General features: G+C 42.4%; 1 protein-coding gene across 3 annotated transcripts in view; it reads right to left on the reverse strand.

The window, feature by feature from the left end:
- vps13d (vacuolar protein sorting 13 homolog D) overlaps positions 1 to 18,916 on the reverse strand; it is a 48,510-nt gene that overhangs the window by 28,458 nt on the left and 1,136 nt on the right. For 2 of the 3 annotated variants that reach the window (XM_083976153.1, XM_083976154.1), the window contains exons 2-32: positions 18,536 to 18,650; positions 17,958 to 18,035; positions 16,247 to 16,437; positions 15,967 to 16,047; positions 15,473 to 15,589; positions 14,999 to 15,103; positions 14,491 to 14,661; positions 14,158 to 14,258; positions 13,669 to 13,837; positions 13,154 to 13,255; positions 12,566 to 12,755; positions 11,810 to 11,992; positions 11,361 to 11,491; positions 11,183 to 11,237; positions 10,611 to 10,790; positions 10,286 to 10,416; positions 10,068 to 10,200; positions 7,707 to 9,977; positions 7,440 to 7,594; positions 5,980 to 7,035; positions 5,174 to 5,264; positions 4,931 to 5,057; positions 4,652 to 4,832; positions 3,749 to 3,973; positions 2,992 to 3,139; positions 2,410 to 2,626; positions 1,703 to 1,874; positions 1,168 to 1,283; positions 761 to 985; positions 344 to 639; positions 25 to 158 (exon numbers count right to left, since the gene is read on the reverse strand). In XM_083976153.1, the coding sequence (XP_083832279.1) occupies positions 25 to 158; positions 344 to 639; positions 761 to 985; positions 1,168 to 1,283; positions 1,703 to 1,874; positions 2,410 to 2,626; positions 2,992 to 3,139; positions 3,749 to 3,973; positions 4,652 to 4,832; positions 4,931 to 5,057; positions 5,174 to 5,264; positions 5,980 to 7,035; positions 7,440 to 7,594; positions 7,707 to 9,977; positions 10,068 to 10,200; positions 10,286 to 10,416; positions 10,611 to 10,790; positions 11,183 to 11,237; positions 11,361 to 11,491; positions 11,810 to 11,992; positions 12,566 to 12,755; positions 13,154 to 13,255; positions 13,669 to 13,837; positions 14,158 to 14,258; positions 14,491 to 14,661; positions 14,999 to 15,103; positions 15,473 to 15,589; positions 15,967 to 16,047; positions 16,247 to 16,437; positions 17,958 to 18,035; positions 18,536 to 18,632 (7,629 nt within the window). In that variant the 5' untranslated portion in view covers positions 18,633 to 18,650. The remainder of the gene's footprint in view (positions 1 to 24; positions 159 to 343; positions 640 to 760; positions 986 to 1,167; positions 1,284 to 1,702; positions 1,875 to 2,409; positions 2,627 to 2,991; positions 3,140 to 3,748; positions 3,974 to 4,651; positions 4,833 to 4,930; positions 5,058 to 5,173; positions 5,265 to 5,979; positions 7,036 to 7,439; positions 7,595 to 7,706; positions 9,978 to 10,067; positions 10,201 to 10,285; positions 10,417 to 10,610; positions 10,791 to 11,182; positions 11,238 to 11,360; positions 11,492 to 11,809; positions 11,993 to 12,565; positions 12,756 to 13,153; positions 13,256 to 13,668; positions 13,838 to 14,157; positions 14,259 to 14,490; positions 14,662 to 14,998; positions 15,104 to 15,472; positions 15,590 to 15,966; positions 16,048 to 16,246; positions 16,438 to 17,957; positions 18,036 to 18,535; positions 18,651 to 18,916) is intronic. The other variant, XM_083976155.1, reaches the window with a different exon arrangement.

Consider the following 18,916-nt stretch of genomic DNA (forward strand, 5'->3'; position numbering starts at 1 on the left):
AACTAGTGCTACAACAGTGCTCACCTCTATTCCTGCAAGGCTGCCAGAGAAGGGTCTATCCAGCAGACGGGGTTTGTAGGTGAGGACAGTGGTCCCTTTCAGAATGATGGCATTGGTATCCAGACAGGATGAGTCCTCCACAACCACAAACTCTGTGCCTGGGGACAAATGTGGGGACACGTCATTTAGCATTTCATATTGATTGTGGTCATCTGCCTTTGGCTCTAGGAAATGTCATCCATACCTCTCAATCCCCTTTACAGTAATTGGCCAGTCATCTATATTTCCTAGTTGACACAGTTTTGAAGCATTTTATTGCAGAAATGGGTCCAATCATGCTGACCTGTGACATTGATCTTGACCTCCAGATAGCGGTCCTGAGTAACAGGTACTGTGGACCTCTTTGTGATCACACCACTCTTGACTGTCTTTGGCATGACGGCTCCAGTGGTGGTGGCGCTGACCGTGCCTGAGTCAGTACTGTTACTGCTGGGCCCTTGCTGACGACCATCACTGCTGCTCGTCACCTTCTCCTCCTGTGTCTGCAGGAAGTCTCGTACCAGCTGGAGCCAGTCGAAGATGAGAAAGACCCGCAGGTTGTTGAGGACCACCGTGAAGCAGGAGGAGTCACGTGTAGACCTGCAAAGAACATGGCCCGCAGCTTATGTTACTAACTCTTTACTGGCTAAAATCACCTTACATATCTATGTATAGTCATTTTTGGAAATGTTTCATCAGCTTGAAAAGTCTCCACTGATACCTGTAATGCAGCTCCAGCTGTAGAGACGCCCGGTTCGAGCCTGTTTTGGAGGGCTGAAGGATGCAGTCAAAGACGTTGTGCTTTGCCCCATTAGTTCTGCCCATACTTTTGGTCAGCCCAGTGTACCGAGTGTCATATGCCAGTATGGAGTGAGACACCAGGTTGAAGGACTTGGATCCGTTGGAGAAACTTTCAAAGAGGAGCTTGGATCTCATAAAATCAAACCTTTACAAGAGAAATACAAATATAATATTCAAACATCATCTTGTCTATCCATACAGCATTATACAATGCTGACATCTGGTATTCCCTTAAAAAGTCAGAGTAAATGTCACATCTAAGTATTGAAAATCAAAATATGATTCTATATGTTTTTATATTATCATTTAAAGATACAGAAGGCTCACCTTGCTAATGAGCGTTTGTGGTCCGTGGGTTTAGGCCTGTCAAAAAGCTCCAGACTGACATCCATCATGTCCACCAGGAATGACAAGTTTGTGTAGACATCTCCACTCAACACCGTCTGAAGGATATAAAACATCATTATCAAAAACTATGAGCTCTATTTCATCCTTTCATCTAAATACACCATGAACTAAAAGTTAGACGTTGGAACCTTTCTTGCAGCATAGATTTAACGAAAGGAAAAGCTGATGTTGCTTTATGTTATAACAATGTTAGCAAAAACATGCGTGTTTTTCTCACAATTTTGCAAAAATATTGAGAACATTTAATTCCCCTGCAAATAATCTTAAAATATAAATTTGACTAGAAACAATCAACAATTACATCAAAGCCAGGATATTACATGTGTTTAGCAGGTCAAAATGGGCAAATCAGGTGAATTTCATGAGAGAAGTAGAATTTGCTACAAAAAGGTCCACTGCAATAATATATTCAGCGAGTTGATCAGAGTATATGTGCATTTGCATGCTTTCTTACATAGGTGCTGGGATCCTGCAGGTTGTAAGGTCGCAAGAATTCCTCAACTGGCTCTCCTAGGTTGTGCTCCAGCAGCCCTCTGATCAGCTGGTAGTGGTCCAGGTCCAAACAGCAGTGTACCGACGACAGGTTGCCATGGATGGACATGTCAGGTACTGCGTGGCACAGCTCCCTGATAACATCAATGAACACAAACATGAGTCGAAGTAGAGCATTTGGTCCTATGTTAACATCAGGCACTTCCATACCTACAGCTTTTTTTTTAGAACAAATACTCAAAAAGTGAAAGGGCTATATGATGTGGGTAAATGTTAGTCATGTTTTATGAAAATGGACTATTAAGCTTCAGTACTTTTTATGTTTGCTTCCATTTACTCTTGTGTTTATTATAACTATGCACCAAAATGCCTAAGAGCAAATTCATTGCAAGTTGAAAACCTACTCTATGCAAGAATTAAATAAATTACCCCATCCCTTCCACATCTTGCCTAAAACACCTTAGGACTATAGACTTGTGAATTTATGCAGTTAAAAGTGTCCTGAAAGTGCCCAGTGCTTCTACTCATCAATCCTAAACTGTGAGAATTATACTACGGCATGGTGGACATTTGTGGACTAATCACTAGTAGGGAGAGACTCACAACAATGTCACTCATCTTGCTGGTTTATAACAGTAAATCTGAATGAGTTAACTTAAGCAGGCGTACTTGTCCAGGTTACGTTCCACTTTGAGCTTGAGGCGGCAGCAGTTTTTTAACAGGTTGTCTCCAGTGCGACGAACAGTGTATGAAGGAAAGACGAGGTCTGATGTTTCTGCAGGTTTAACCCCACTCTCCCAGGGCTGACAGGGGAGACGCTCTGCAGCAAAGATATCCATCTCTTGTAGGTCCAGTGCAATGCAGTCCAACAGGCATACATGGTCCTCTGAAAGGAAAAGTACACCACATGTCAGGGATTACAACCATACGGTTTAATGGAGGGTACAGTGCAGAGAAAAAAAGAGAGTACAAGTGACAGGTGGACAACAATCCACCACAAAGTTTTAGCTTTTCTCAAACTTCCAAAAATATCAGTCAAAACAGTCATGGGTTTATGTTATGCATGTTATATCAAGTGAATCTTTCATGGTGATCTTTGTGGGTTCGTACTAAAACATTAGCACCCTTTAACTGCAATATAATTGGCCTCTTATCATGACTGAGGTTCACTTTTCAGGTAACCCAGCTCTAGCTCCTGCATGTAGTAGTACTGAAAATACCATGTACAGCTTCCTTTCAGGTGAAACTCACCTAAGCTGTGAGGGCCATCCTCTTCTCTGCCTATGTCGAGCACCTGGGGCCGATCAAGAGTGAAACCCGTCGAGGAAGAGGAGCTGGAGGGGGAGGTTTTAGTCTTCTCCTGCTCAGTATGGCTTCCTGCAGCATTCTGGACGCGCTCCTTTTTTAAGAAAAAAAGAGAAAAGACCTCAAGTCCACTTAATAATATGATCGACACATACACACAAAAACCTTTTGAAGGGGCCAAAGCACAAATGATGTGTCACTGTTTAGCACTGTTTCCACTGTTCAAGCATTCCTTAAAACAATCCATGCAACAGATATTTTAGCAGAAAGCTCAGTCCATCACAGAACCAGCTGCAAACAGACAAACGGCAGACCAGGGGCTGGTTCATCAAAAGTTCTGAAGTACATTTTCAATCTGAAACTGCATTTAACTGCAGTTTACAATGATGCATCAACTGGCAAAAATAATTTATATGTACTGCCAGCTGCCTTTGGACTATGCATGGGATAATTATTTTAAGAAATTTGGGGCTTTTTGTACCTTCATCATTATTATAGGACAGTATGGGAGAGACAGGAAATCAGGTTATAGAGAGAAGGGGGCGACATGCAATAAAGGGCCACAAGTCAAATTCAAACTTGGACAGCTGGGGTTTAGATAAGGCTACTATTTTTATTGAGCCACTGTCAGAGACCCAGTCTGGTATGTTAGAAGCAAGTCAGCAGGCACTGTATGGGTTGATGCACAGGTAGTGTGACTCACCAAAGAAGGGAAAAACGCATGTGCCATGGTGAGTTTCTCTACCTTGTCTTTTCGGGAAAAGGTGCCATGAGCTCCAGCAGGTAGGAAGACGTTCTGTACTTTCAACTGGCCAAGATTGGCCACAATGACCCTTGGTGACCGTGAGCTCTCTGGGATTAGAATAACTGGGGCTCCTGCCTCAATATCCAGCAAAACCCTGGATGCTCGCTGAGGATGATAGCGCACCTGCATACGGAGACAGGAGGCCAGAGAGGAAAGTTAGATAAACAAAGTGAAATTGATAGTGAAGAGGACTAAGTAGTAAAAACAATTAACTTCGACAATAAATTGAGCTGGCATCAGCTGAGATCCTGAGAATGCTTGATGCAGACCTGCACTGGCATGTTCAGGACTATAGAAGGGATTCTGTTGTAAGTACTAACAGAGGTGACTGTGACATACAACGGCGCAAGACCAAATTTGGTCAAATGGTGGTGTCCATCAGAGGAACACAGTCCTGGAATATATTATCAATTTACATTAGAGACTGTGCCACTTACACCACTTTCAAAAAGACCCTCAAACAGTGGTTAGTAGCAAGCCAGACCTGCTCTCATACGTAACTTTTTGTCTTTCTATTTTTCTATATGGACTCTTATGCGTATTAATGTGAATTGGGACCTATTTTTTGTGTAAAACTGTGTTTTATCTATTTGTATACTGGTATATTGTTTGTATGTTATGACTTGCCTTAGGACAACGGATGTGAATTAGCAATTATGCTAACTCCGGCATATTTACATTGATGCTCTGGCTGACATGTTGATTAATAGGAAATGTCCTAATCAAATAAATAAAAAAATAAAAAAATAAGTTGGAGTGATGCTAAAAAAAGGATAAGGAGCAGTAACGGCCAGTACTCACAGCCTGGCCCTCCATTGCAGCCCTCTGCCTGCCCAGGACATCCTGTAGCTGGGTGAAATGCTGAATGAAAGCCACCACCTCGGCCTGGAAGCGCTGGGTGTGGACATATTGCACTGAGGCCATTTGCAGGAACACCTTGATATCACATTCCCGCTCCAGGTAGGGATCAGGTTGGCCGTATCTGAAACAACCAGAACAGACAGGTAAGCAAAAAAAATGTTTTTGAGTTCTTTGGTGTTGTGAGGACTAATTGTCTGATGAAACTTCTGTGATATATACTTATGGATGTTGAAAATAAGGGCCTCCCCTCCTCGTGTGGTGAAACGCTCCCGGTAGAGATCACCATGTGGTGTCAGGTCACTCAGCGACAAACTCCCTAAACTGCCTTGTAATTCCAAGTCCCCATCTGAAATATTATACATGAAGTGATTGCGAGGATTAGGTTATCCTCAAGAAACTAAAAAATGGTAAGTTATGTGGAGGCCTTAACTAAACATGATTTGTGAATTTTTTCATACATACCTAACATTTCAAGATGGGCAGATAATTTGGACACACTAGCTCTGGCAAGCTCATTGAGTTTCTTGTTCAGTATAAGACATAAAGAATGAACCTAAAAATGAAAACATAGACAAGTTTAGTCATGGCGCCGCCACTGCAGAACTGATCCTAGATTAGACACTGGCAGAGAGAATACAAAATCACAATATTTTCATTAGTCACTATACCATGGTGATGTTAGCAACATCCCAAGAGAGGACTTTAATGCATTTTGAAAATGCTACTTGATGCGTATATAAGTTATTTCCAGTAACAGAACGCTATTGTTTAATATTTCATTTAGAAAGTTACAGTCATTCAGTGGGATGTGGCTAACAACTGTCCCACTGATCATTCTTTCTATTTGATATCATTCTCCATCCACAATATAATATATTTCACAAACTGGTTCGAAGGTTTTGTGATATTTCACTCTAAAACAAAACTGTCAGGAAAAATCTCAGCATCACCAAAATCAGTAGCATTCATCCTCTGGGGACCATAACCACCTGAACAACATTTAATTAATGTCCATGGAACAGATACAATTATTATGTAGTGGTCAAGTGAAGTGACACAAATACAGATGTTGACAAGCCTAGCTCGATAGCTTGTAGATTAAATTACTTGCAACATAACATTTCATTTTTTACATGGTATATACTATATGCTGGATATGGGTTATGTAATGTACATGAATACTACATTACACATACATGAACTACAGCCTACCAACAGCACGTAGTATTTTCACAGCCCAGACAAACTAGACCCAGGCATTGACTCACCTTTAGGTCCACCTTGGTGTTGACGGGCTCTGGTGTTTGCTCCTCACTGATGTCTGGTTCACACAGGGGGTGTCCCGGCACAGACTGAACTGACGCAGACTCTACCTTCACAGCATGATTATTGGCTGTGGAGCCGATACCAAAAAAGTCCAGGATGACCACCCACGTCTGCAGCGTGATCAAAACGTCCAGGCAGTTGAAGTCAATATCTATACTTCGTCCCACACCGCCATAGCGCGTCCTGAACTCTGGGTGGCTCTGGTCCACCAGGAGCACATTAATATGAACCAAAGACTCATCAAAGTTTGGAGATGAGTGATGGGTTTGTGTATGGTGGGTAGGAGAGGGGGGTGGAGTGCTGGGACATTCTGCATCGGTCTTGGTTTTGCGACTGCTGGGTGAAGGGGTGCTGGGATGCCTCTGGTAGAGCTGGAAGACATTCTGGGCCTCTTCCATGTGAGCAGGCAGCGAGCGAGGCATGTCTGGGTACAGGGCATTAGATGCTGACGGACAGCTCTGGGAAAGGTATTCCTTTGGACTGAAGGTGGAGGGCTTGGGAGCTCCACGAGACACCATCAAATGTTTGTACTTAGACTCTGGGTTCTGCTCCAGGAGGTCCTCCATTAGCAGCGAGCGCAGTGCCAGTTGGACCGCCAGTGTCTGTGGGTGGTCTCTGGTGAAGTCTCCCTCCAGATCTTGGAAGCGCAGACTGACTAATCCCTGGGAGCCCTGGGTCAGATCAGCACTAAGCTGGACCTGCAATTCTGCCACATGTAAGGTCATTTTCAGCTGAGTGAATGTGGGGGATTGAAGAGGAGGCTTGTGAGACTGCAGAGGCAAAGGAGAGGAAAACGATGAGTGGGAGAAGCTGATGTGGGGAGGATCCCTTGCGAACAGTCCTCCCTGAGGATCAGGGAAGCGGTGAGGTCTGGTGGAGGAAGGAGTTGGTGGTGGGGGTGTGGGCGGTTGACTGGGTGTGACCCGTTGCTCCTCAATGAAGGACAAATTATCCAGTGTGTGGAGGACTTGCTCATAAACAGACTTGCACAGGAACACCTATCACCAGAGAGTCACATATTAACACCGTTAATAAATACTTAGTAACATTGTAAAATAGTTATGAAAAGGCCCTGAATACCCCGATGCATTTTTATTTTTCACTTATTCTGGTTAAATAGTCAGTTTCGGTTAAAGAAAACAACCAAGAGCAACAGAGGGGTGAGTATGAGATTACTGCTGTGATGATGGACTGAGCACTGTGTTTGTTTACTGAATCTACTTAGTAAGGCAAAGAGAACCACCCTTTAATATGAGTTACAAGACTTTTCTTGGGGTCTGATCCGTCTCTAAAATTGGCCACAGTAAAATTGTACTAGTACCATTACTATACAAAACACATACACTTATAGGGATTTATATTAGATGTAGATATAGATTTACAGAATTTACATAGTACAAACCTGAACAGGGTTGACAAATTTGCCCTCAATTCTTAGTAACCCTGTGCTCCTACAGGGCTCCTCCGTGGTGAGGAAGGAAAACTGAACATTGTCTTCGTCAACGGGAACTTTCTCCAGGGTGAACTTTATGGTGGTGTCTTTCAATATATGGAAGGCTGGTGAAGAAATACATATGAAAAAGGTATGTTTTCATTATTTTCATTACCATGTACCATTCAGAATAAAACAATCCTTTGCATTTGTAACATATTAGCAACCAATTCTCACCTTTCCCCCGGCTGACATACTCGAAGAAGTCATGACGTGTAAACTGTTGTTCATCACGACTGACGCTCCCACTGCGAGATGGTGACGTGGTGCTAACACGAGGCCCTCTGCCTGGCCTCTTCAAAACCAAATGACTCATGTTGAGTGAATACAGCCGAATATCCTTGACGAACACCTGGAGAATCTCTCTGTCAGTGTCCTGTCCAGTCACAAAATTCTGGATTTTTATACTTCCGAGATGACCAACCAAAAGCTCAGGGTGTCCAGGCTTACGGGGAATGGACACGACTGGTGATTCAATTCTGATATCAAGGGTGAGCTTCACCAAGAATGTATCCAAGGAGGGTTCAGGTTCCTCTGTGGGAACGTCCTCCTCATCTTCAAATGGATAAGCCCAGCTCTGACTCTGAGTTCGACTTCTCCGTGAGGGAGTCTCGAAGAGCGACACCATACCACTGTACTCTGCTGTCTTGGTGGCTAGAACGGTTGACACTTTGGTAGCAGCAGTTTTTAACATGGAGCGGAAATTGTCCTCTACCTCATTAGCAGACAGACTCAGCTCTTTCAAGAACTTGGCTGAGTGATTATAGTGCAAAGATGCCATTTCGAGCCGCAAGGAGCAGTCACCTTGGGCTTTCTCCATAAGGCGAAAATTTAAAGCTTCTGTGGGGGAACCTTCTGTGTCAGGAAGGAACGGTAGTCCTGCAAGAGTTGAGGAGTTGTCTTCGACATTGCCGATGCTGACCACGAACTGGCTTCGGCCTCCTTCCTGGGTCAGGTCCACCAACTGCATGGCCCCAAGTGAACCAGTGATGTCCAATCGACTGCCCATAGACACGTTCACTTTGGTGCCAGTGATGCTGGCTGTGGCAATCTTCAGACCTTTCTTTTCAGCAACCAGGACAGAGCCAGTGGACACAGTCCGAAGGAGTAGCACGTTAAGGCGGTGGATCTCTACAGTCAGCTCTTTGTTTTGGTCATACGTGGCTTGATACGTTCCCTCCTCTTGCTCACTGTAAGGCTGTGCTGTACACTGTTGTGCCGATGATGTCAAACTGCTTTCCTCTTTGGGGAAAGACTTCTGAAGGAACTTTAGGAGCTCCACCATGGTCTCAGGGTTGAGAATGATGTCCAGATTGTTGACTTGCATGCTTGTCACCTGAAGGGAGCTGTCAAGATTCATGGAAGGGCAGTCTGAGCTCACAAACTGGTACTCAAGTTTAATTAGTGCCTCCTGGTCCTTGAAAAGGGAACTGAAAGGGGAAATTCTATCCCAAGGCTGATCAGAGGTTGATTCACTATGTGGACCCTGATGCTGGGGAGACCTGCCATCTGGGGATGACACAGGGGACGACGGCTGGCTCTCCCTGAGGCTGCCTGTGGGTATGTCAAAACTGAGATGTTTATGAGAAGCCACAAGGAGGTCGAAGTCTGACCCATACGTCTGTAATGTGTCCACCAGCAGAAGACCATGGACGGTGAGAGAAACTTCCGCATCATAAGGCCGCTTGACAAAATGAGCATTTGTGCCAAATACCTTGAGGACAGATATGTAGCGTCCATCGCTCTCTACACCAAGCTGCATGTAATTAATGTTGAACTCAGCTAACAGTAGTCGTGACTCCACCAGGACTTCCCGTGTGTGCTGCTCTAAAGTCATCACGCTCTGTGTCAGGTTCTTGGCAGAACCCTGTAGCTTCCAGGAGCTGTCCTCTCTCTGAAAGATCTTATCATGACGAAGGGTAAGAGGGTCCGGAGACCGTATGTTGGAGCCTTTCTCTTGACTTGTGTCCCCTTCACTTACAGCTGGACTGGTTAGCCTAGCCAGGCAACTCCTAAGGGCGGTCATTTTCTCAAGGTTGATGTGGACTTTGAGGTCTGGTAGACTTCCAGACAGCACAGCCCCAGGGAGCTGGGGGTCTGATGTATAGCGCAGCCTCTGCTCAAGCTGCAACAGCACGTTAAACTTCTCTACCACATGAGTGGGTCCTACGTCACTCTCTTGAAGATGTTTCCAGTTGTCCTTATATCGACCGACCATTATCTGCAGGTCCTTAAAGGACAAAGAGTATTTTTCATAAAGCTTTCTGGTGTAGGCCTGTGTAATTTCAGGAGATACGAGGCTGGGAAGTTCTGGGCTTTTGGGTTGTTCTTTTAAGTCCATTTCAGGTGGTGGAGACTCTGGTGGGGTGGCAAGGGGTGTCTGGTACTCATCATCACTCATGTCTTCCTTTTCAGCTTGTTCAGTTTTTAAGCTGGTCTTGCTGTCATCTTAAAAAAATGAATAGCAATATGTTGATTTAGAAACCACATGTGGTAAACTAACTGTACTTACATTTTTAAAATGTATGAGTATTTTACCTTGAGAGTTTGTGAGGAGAATCCGGCCAAGATCCACAACTACTAACATCGGATCCCCTGACTGAAAGTCATCAGGAAAAATCACCTGGGGTGCACAGATGTCCAGTTTCATTGTCCAACGCTTACTGTTTTCCTATCAAGCAAACACAAGAGCAGTATATTAGGCGACAATCAAACTGAGAACTATTACGTGGCACCATCCAGGGAATCTTTCTTACAATAAACTCTCCGACGAGTAGCTGATCGATGGTTTGTCTGATCTCTGCCTTGGTCTGCATCTTCAGCTTGTTGTACTGCCTCCTGGCAGCTTCTGCCACTCTCAGCTCCAACTCTGACTGATACCCAAAACCTAAAGATGAAATATGAAAGTTTAAAATACAATGATAAAAAATTAGAGGACAATCATTTGTAGCTTGCTTGATCAGTTTTCATTATCTGCAGTGCTACTCACTGATCCCTTACTTTTTTTTTTAAATTTTGAATTTATTGTATGCAATTATATGCATGCTTACGTACACCATAAAAGCAAATTTCAGCACTTACCTGAGGTGTGAACTCTTCCTTTATAGAAGAATTCAGCAACTTTTTTAATTGCTTGTGGGTTGTAGACGATGTTCAGTGGACTAGTGCTCACTTCTAGTCTTCTCTCAAACTTACACCTTGGAGGGTTACGCTCATAAATCATCTCAAACACTGGTGATGATGAGTACTCTGCACTGCATCCTAATAAAGAAAGAATAAAGCAAAAATGTTTTTGCATGCTGGTGCCCGTTAGTCATACTGCCTCAACAGTCTGATTTTTGCGACATCCAATTTGTAAAGAGATGTTGAACCGGCATTTTGTGAACAAGGCTAAGAGCAAAAAACCCTACCAGTGGTCCCTAGAGGTAGGCATTGTAGTTGTAAAAGTTCAGTCCTCATTTCAGTCAAAGTATCAGTCTATTTTGATGTGTCACTTCACACAGAGCAACACAGGAGACCACAGCATTTTAACCCTTTCTTGTCTCAAGCTGACTGCAAACTGAGGTCAAAGGTCACTGAATGTGTGACATATATCTTAAAATTTAAATAATATTGTTAAATCAATTCTGAAAAACAAAAAAGCATAGTCTTACCAAAGGTAGAGCTGGAATGGCCAGTTGGCTGATTAGAGGTAACAACAACTTTGTCCTACAGGGGACAGATATTAAACCATTAGGTGACACATTAGAAAACAAGCAGGATCTGCAATCCACTTTCTCAAACCTTTCTTCACATTATAAACCTGCTGCCCACCTCTGCTCATTAACTTACCGTTTTGGGAGACACCAAGACTGGGAAGATGGTGCCCTGAGTTGTCAAGTCTCTCAGGAACAAACAGCCCAGTTTAACAGAGAGCAGTGAGGACTCTGAGCGGGGGAGAGACTCCACAGTCACCTGCACACCTGCGGAAATGTGGTCACATTAAATTAAATCATAAATCCAAAATCAGTGATGGACAGTAGGTATTAAGGAATATGTAGAAACTCTTGGAGCTCACAGACAGTTTTGGAAAGGAGAATATTTGCAGCAGCATGTTTTATGAGGCCGCACTGACCTTTAACCTTTTACCAAATTCTAAATGAAATAAGCAATTTAAAATTAAAGTGAGGTAACAGCGAGCCCGACCATGAACCTCCGAGAACATAATGCCTCGGGTCATGGCGGTCTATCTAAATGACTTGAAACATGTTACCATCTATCCAAACACTTCTTCTTGGTACCTGAGAATTCCAACTGGATGACCCCACTCTCAAGCAGTGTGTCCCCCCTCCTGTCCTCGTGAAAGAGTGTGACTGCCCCCTTCTCCAGTAAGAACTCCAGCCGGGCAAACAGGTGATCACGTCTGGTGAAGGTGTTCAGCGTGTGAGAGTCTTCCAACGGGTCAAACAAGTCCTCTGTCTCTGCTGGAGATGCAAATCATGAGAATCACCGGTTAGTGCGGAAATAGCAACGCAATAAACAAGAAACATACATACAATATAAAACATAAAAGACTGATTCATCCTACAGGTCTCTAGACTAAACAACCAATTTCAATAGTAGCCTAATAACTAGAATCACTTCCTCATAGCCATCTGCCTTTTCCACTCCTCTAGTTTAAGGTTACATCCCTTTTTATCCAGAAATACAAAATATTCATCCTGTGCAAAAGCTTGTCACAATTGCTGTGTCAGGGCTAAAAAGTGAGGTTACTGCAATCTTGACCTTTGACAACCAAAATCTAACAATTTCATGAACATCCAGATTAGTGTTTGTTGATGTCACATTCACAAAACCAAAACCATGTCTTCTGTGGCTATTATGACCTTGACCTTTGACCATCAAAATCTACTTAGTTGGTCCTCAAGTCCAGTTAAACTTTTTTTTTTTTCCTTACCAAATTTCAGGAAGTTCTGCAGAGTTTTCATGTCCAAGAGAATGTAATCAACAGATGTGAGACATGAAAACATTTTGCCATCATACAGAAGTTTCCTTACCTAGAATATCCCAGGAGGATGGACTTGGCAAGAGCTCTTCGGGAACGTTTGGATCCTGGGAATCTCCATACCAACCTCCCCAGCCCGGGAACCAAGACTGCAGGTACTGTATCATCCCTGAGCTCCCACTCTTAGGGATGGATGTGGTGGGTGAACAGGGCGGGGGTTCACTGCTGGGCTCTCGCACAATCTGGAAGAGGAGACAGAGACCAGAGAACTTATGCTGAAACTATGACAAAGGGTGGTAGGGCAGGATGGGTATGATGAAGATTTTAATGTACAACTACTTTTATCAAAACCACCTATCGATTCTTCACATTCCTCATATCGGTACTTTTTTGGCTTTAGTAAATAAAATAAAACAGTGACCGGTGAAACTGTAAGCTAGTGGGTTGTGAACTGTACATCTTCCTGACTGTTTTTGGATTTTTCCAGACGTCACTCATGTTTTACCCTGATAAAGACTTCAACACGCTTTAAAACATTTAGCTGTCTCCGACATAGTCACTAAGAGCAGGGTCTGTGTGTCAATGCTAATGCAATTTTAATTTTATACACTATTTAACACCCAGTCATCATTAACTTTACCTCTGCAATCTCTTCCTGCTTTCGAGACCAGTCATGAACAACTTCTCTGAGACTCTGCAGCTCCTCTAACGTCTGTTCCTCCTCCACTCGCTCCAGTTCGCTCTAGGTGACAAAGACAAGCATCAGTTTGGTTACATTCATAGCAGCATTCAAACTTAAACTCCTGCAATTGCTGTCTTATCACAGTAATGTGCTAAAAATATACCAGTAAACCTAGTAGCAGATGTAGAGCAGAGAACAAACTCTGACAGCGCAAATAGCATCATTAGACACTTACTAAAATCACATCTTAAAAAAGCTCTGTGGTGAGTTTAAGGTTACTGCAGCAAAAGACAGAGCACAGTTCATAAAAAGCCCTGTACTGCAGATGTTATGCATTATATTACTCAAAACCGCATGTTTTGTATTGGTGGCCTGGTACGCACTATTAGTACGCTGGTCAACATTCATACTTGCTAGTTGCTGCTGTATGGACTCAATATCAGGATTAGATTTAAAGATATGGATAGATGTACCTCTTCCTGAGGATTCAGTGGAACACCTTTGAGCTTTCTGAAGTAGAGGCTGGTGTAGGTCTGTGCATCTCGAGCTCGCTGCAGGGCAAAGTCCCAGGTGCCTCGTCGCCGCTGTTCCCTGATCTCACTCAGATTGGCCTGGATTGCAAACATCCACCACTGCCGACAGCTGCAGGAAAACACCGTTCAAATGTTTATATTACACAAATAATGCGTAATAACATGAAGAAGGGCATTCTGTTACAGCTTGTTTATAAGAGATTCTAAACAATAACACAGCAGTAAACAACTATTTTCTATTTAATAATGTAGAGTAATAGCATACTCGGCAGATAATTAAGTTACACCTCCTCTGTGTTGTAAACTGGGCTTCTCTGTTCTTTGTAAATATTAAAAATACGATTGCTGGATAATTGAGATCTCACTGTACTTGGGAGACTCAAACTCACTGATCCAACAATAAAAACTATGTGGAGTGTGTGAACTTACTTCCCACAAATAGGGACTTTGGGTCTCCATTTTCGGTAAAGCATCTCTCTCTCCCGGCGGTCAAGCTCTTTGAGGAACGCCATGATCTGCTGGTACTGTACCTAAGGGGACAACAAACACACATACACACACAAATTAATGTTTGATCTATTGCTCTGATTTTGTTTGGTTATGTTGGTGTGATGTATGGAACTGTATTTATATAGCATAGACCACTCAAAACACTTTACCCTACATCAGGGGCACTTTAGTGTTCAGTGTCGTACAGTACACTTCACACATTTCAAATATTTCTAGAAAATATTTTTGCATAGTCATATACTGTATTGAGACCTGTGACAAGCGTAGCGACATGGGCTCCAGCTGAACCTGGCCTTCAATCCTTGGAGTGTGCCGAGACCTCAGGGGCTCCTTGGAGGCGTTTCTTCTTAGCAGCACAGAGGCACACACTGGTTCAAAGACGTATTGATGCTCACGGCTCTGCATACACCGCGACATCGCTTCCTATACAGTTACAAAACAAAACAGACCAATGATATTGACTTCAATATCTTGAACTAGAGAGTGTCACACCCGAGAAGGTGCTATTAAATCCAATTTGTTTTGCATCATGACAATACATCATTCCCCCAGATAAGTGATGGTCTGTCCCTCTAATGTCACAGTAAAGAGTGTGTTGTGTGCCTCAAGTAGCAGGAATGCCTTTTTTCTGGCATTTGTACAATTCAGTTTGGTATGGTATAAATGCTACTTTGTCTAAAAGAAGTGACATGAAAAACTCTGATTGCAGTTCAGAGATGAGATTTAATCCACGGTGACCAAGAAAGTGGTTGAGACTCACCTGGATTTGATTTGCAGGCAACTTTCCAAGCATTTCACACTCAGTGTCCCAGTAGACACAGAAGTCTTCGATCTCCAGCTGCTTTTGTCGGAGGGACTTCTGCACCTGAAAACGCAAAGAAAATTCCTGTTAACCTTGCCAGTTACAATATAAAGACAGACTTTATTTGTCCCAGAATAGATATTTGTTTTCACTTGACTGAACATACAAACACACACACAATTACAACATACAATTCTCATAAATATCAGTTTCTGGGACATCCTTGCTACAAAAACTTATTTGGTGAATGTAACATGCTTCTTTATTGCACACTAACTGCAAGCTTTGCATAATAGAGAAGTCCTAGATATATATTCAAACCAGATGTCATGCTATGAACGCTAATGTTTAAGTACCACTAAAAATTTTGAAACAAAAAGTTAGGTATAATTTTACATTCTTACTTTGAAATCACTTTGAATTGCTACTTACAGTCTCTTTGGAGGGATTCTGGGCAGAAATGTTGTTGATGCAAACCCCAAAGGAAAAAGGTTTCTCTGGGTTGGAGAAGTCATCCTCAAATCTAAGATGCACATCTTGAATATTCAGCTAAACATGAAACAGACAAAAAGTTCAATTTGTACCTCAGAGTCAGATAATAACAACCACCTGCTGTCCTTAGACAGGCTGAGCAAAGCTGACCACAGTGTCCAGACAACAACATGGGTATTCTGTGTCCTGACTTTTGGAAGGTATTTACTTACTAAGCATTCATTTTTTATGAGTGTTTTACCATTTGTAACTTGACTATGTTGTGCATAATTACATGTTAGCACCTGAGTATTGCTTCAACAAGGACTTCAAAAACTGTAACCACAACACTTTACTGACTCACTACATAAAGTACAATGGGATGTTTTCAACAGACATACATGTGTTGTTCATAATATAGTTCCAGCTATAGCCTCTAATTCTGGATAACTTACCTCAATGTTTTCCACAATCCTAGTGACTACTGAGGCAGTGACTGAGTACCAGTAAGACTCTCCTCTCTGTTCACACTCACTCTGGAGAAGGCAGACACATACATAGACAACAAGTGCATAAACCTTTAACAACAACAAAGAATGTTAAATATGAAAGTGAGTTGTCCACTAAATGGATTAAAAAATGATTCCTGGTGGGTTTTTTTTTTTTTTTTTTTTAGATTTGCCATTAATAGGACAAGGGATAATCTAATTGTATCTATAATGTTGATGCACCTACTTTAAATCTGTCTTCGAGAGCCTTGAGCAGACGGTTTTTGCGCTCTCGCTCCTCCTCTCTCTCCGTCTCGCCATCATACTCCTGCAGCTGGGTGGGGCCAATGATCAGGTTCAGCTGGGACATGGAGATGACCCATGGGTCACTGTGAGGCCGGTAGAAAGGGATCTGGAGCGTAATCTTTCCAATAACGCCTGGAGAAAGATGATGCATGAATCACAACAGAGGAAATTATATGCAGATATAATTAAAGCATCTAAGTCAGCGTTGTTATATCCAAGCTAGATAGAAGATTTGTGAATCTTGTACAGATGTCATGGATAATCTCCCCGTATCATGTGTGTTAAGGCCTTCATTTGAAATCATATTACTTGTCATGCTGGAAACAAATGTGTATAAGAAGCATTTGAGGGGCATTGAATCACTGTTACACATAAAGATCTATTATCATAATGACCCCGTTCAGACTTCAGCCATGTCAGGTGATTCAATGAAAACTTGTCACTTCTAAGTTCAGCTGTGAAGACGCCCAAAGCACATTCTGTACGCATTAGAGATCCAATCCTTCAGACCATATTCAGAGGTGGCCTGGGCCACATGTGTCCACACTGCTTTTGAAATGTGTACACAAATGCGTCCTGACCACACTGAAGGACATCCTACGCTTGTCATGTCCTCCAGTGAAGTCCTCTCAGTTTTCATGATGAACCAAAAATATTTTCTCCATCTCATTTGTAACAGAGACATTTAGAAACTAGAGGTCTAATGCTCCTGAATTTCATTACACTTTGTAGTTCAACCGATATCAAAAGAAGAAAGTCAGTAAAAGCAAACCCAATTTTTCCTAAATGTTGGAATGGCTCTCTGTGGGAAATGAATGTAACGTGATAAAACATGATGACATGAACTGAACTTTGTTAAAGGCAATTAAAAGGTTTTGGTAGGTAACCACAATGATACATGTGTATAGGGTATACAACATTGTTAACAGGGAAATTAATGACACTGAGTGTTGCCATACAAATATCACTTATTTCTCTGTGTTTTAGAATTGGTGGAAAATGTATGGAAAAATACAAAAGATCCCTGACTTTCTCTTCAAAAGCATCTCTCCTCATTTCTTTTCAGTAGTAAATGCAGGTACCGGTATGTAAGACAAAGAATGCCGTGGCTCCACCATTACATAAGATCACGTGAAGGCAGACAGGAAAATCCTGATTCACGGTGAAACTGAAAGCAGTGCAGGCAGTGCAGCTACAAAAAGACTGGTTTGTGTGTTTTGTTCCAGCATCTGATGAACCGTGGCTTGTGGTGGAAAAGTACCTTGCCTGTTTGTACTAAGTTCTGTCGATTTGATTAAACAGTTAGTCAAATGCACGACTCTTCTCTTACAACGTACAATACCATGCTTTTTTCACTAAATTTACACTTTCAGTAAAGATGTAAAATACAGTCTATGCGTCGATTCAACAACTCTGTGGTGGAATCAAACTGTATTGTGAAGACAACACCGGTGGCGTTAAAAGGGCCGAGGTTAGTTCAAATAATAACCTTCATGGGATGCCCATGAGTCAACCATTGTGCTCCTGCACAAGAAATCTGATGGAAATGCATTGTCCAAAAAAAAAAAAAAAGAAAGAAAGAATTGGTGGTTGGTTTTAGTATTGTAATTTATTAATGTGGTATGTTAATGAGGTCAGTCGGTGTCTCTCACCAGCTTTGACTTCAAATGGCAGATCAAACTCTCGGAGGGCATCTTTTCTCAGGGGAAGGTTTTCCAGCTCCACTGCACCTGAGGAATGACAAGAATCAGACACAGTCTGTGCAAGTGCTGGGCCGCCTTTTTTCCCAGTAAGTGCTGATGATCTCAATTAACACTAAAACTAGATAACAGTTTGTTGCACTGTTACTGCATTTATCACACCGCTCGATTTAAATGTCTTTACATACTTCTCAGTAATAGCAACATGTCGCTTAAACTGCAGCTGTCTACTACAAGAGTCCTGGAGTAGATCCTCATTATTGAAAGTTCAAATGTTCAGTATTTACTTCAACTGTTTCAGCTGTATGGTAATTTACTTTGTCGCTCTATATTGTGTTATAATGATTTTTTCCAGCCATTTATAAAAATGACATCATATTCACTGATCACTTAAGCCACTGATGTTCATCCAGTGAGGGGGAGAATGGAAAACAAGCAGAACACTGGAGTGTGCTTTGTAAGGTACTAAGTAATTATTTTGAGTGACCAGACAAAGTGAGCAGCAGAGGAGCAGAGAACTGTGAAGTTACCTTTCAGAAGGGCGATGGAGAGCTGGTCTGTGTTCAGGTTGGTGACATATCTGCCCAGGTATGTGTTCAGCACCCAGGCCACAAGGCCCTCCAACATACTGATGGATGGTGAAAGCTACAGAAAAGTGTGAGAGGAAACTGTGGTGAATACAAAAAACAAAAAACTCTTGACTGTATTACTAACAGAGTAAGTTTAAAAGTCCTAATAAACACAGGACAGAGCTATAATCTAAAATGCAAAAGGTTTGTTCATAGCCATAAGTTATTACGGCATGTGTGACATTAGTACTGCCATCCTGATAATGACTGAGGACAAGGAAGAAACTCCTGCCATGAATTCAAACATGGCCACAGTTTGTTTAACAGTGTATTGAAACAGAA

The sequence above is a fragment of the Trachurus trachurus genome (genome assembly GCF_905171665.1).
Source record: "Trachurus trachurus genome assembly, chromosome: 7".
Lineage (NCBI taxonomy): Eukaryota > Metazoa > Chordata > Actinopteri > Carangiformes > Carangidae > Trachurus > Trachurus trachurus.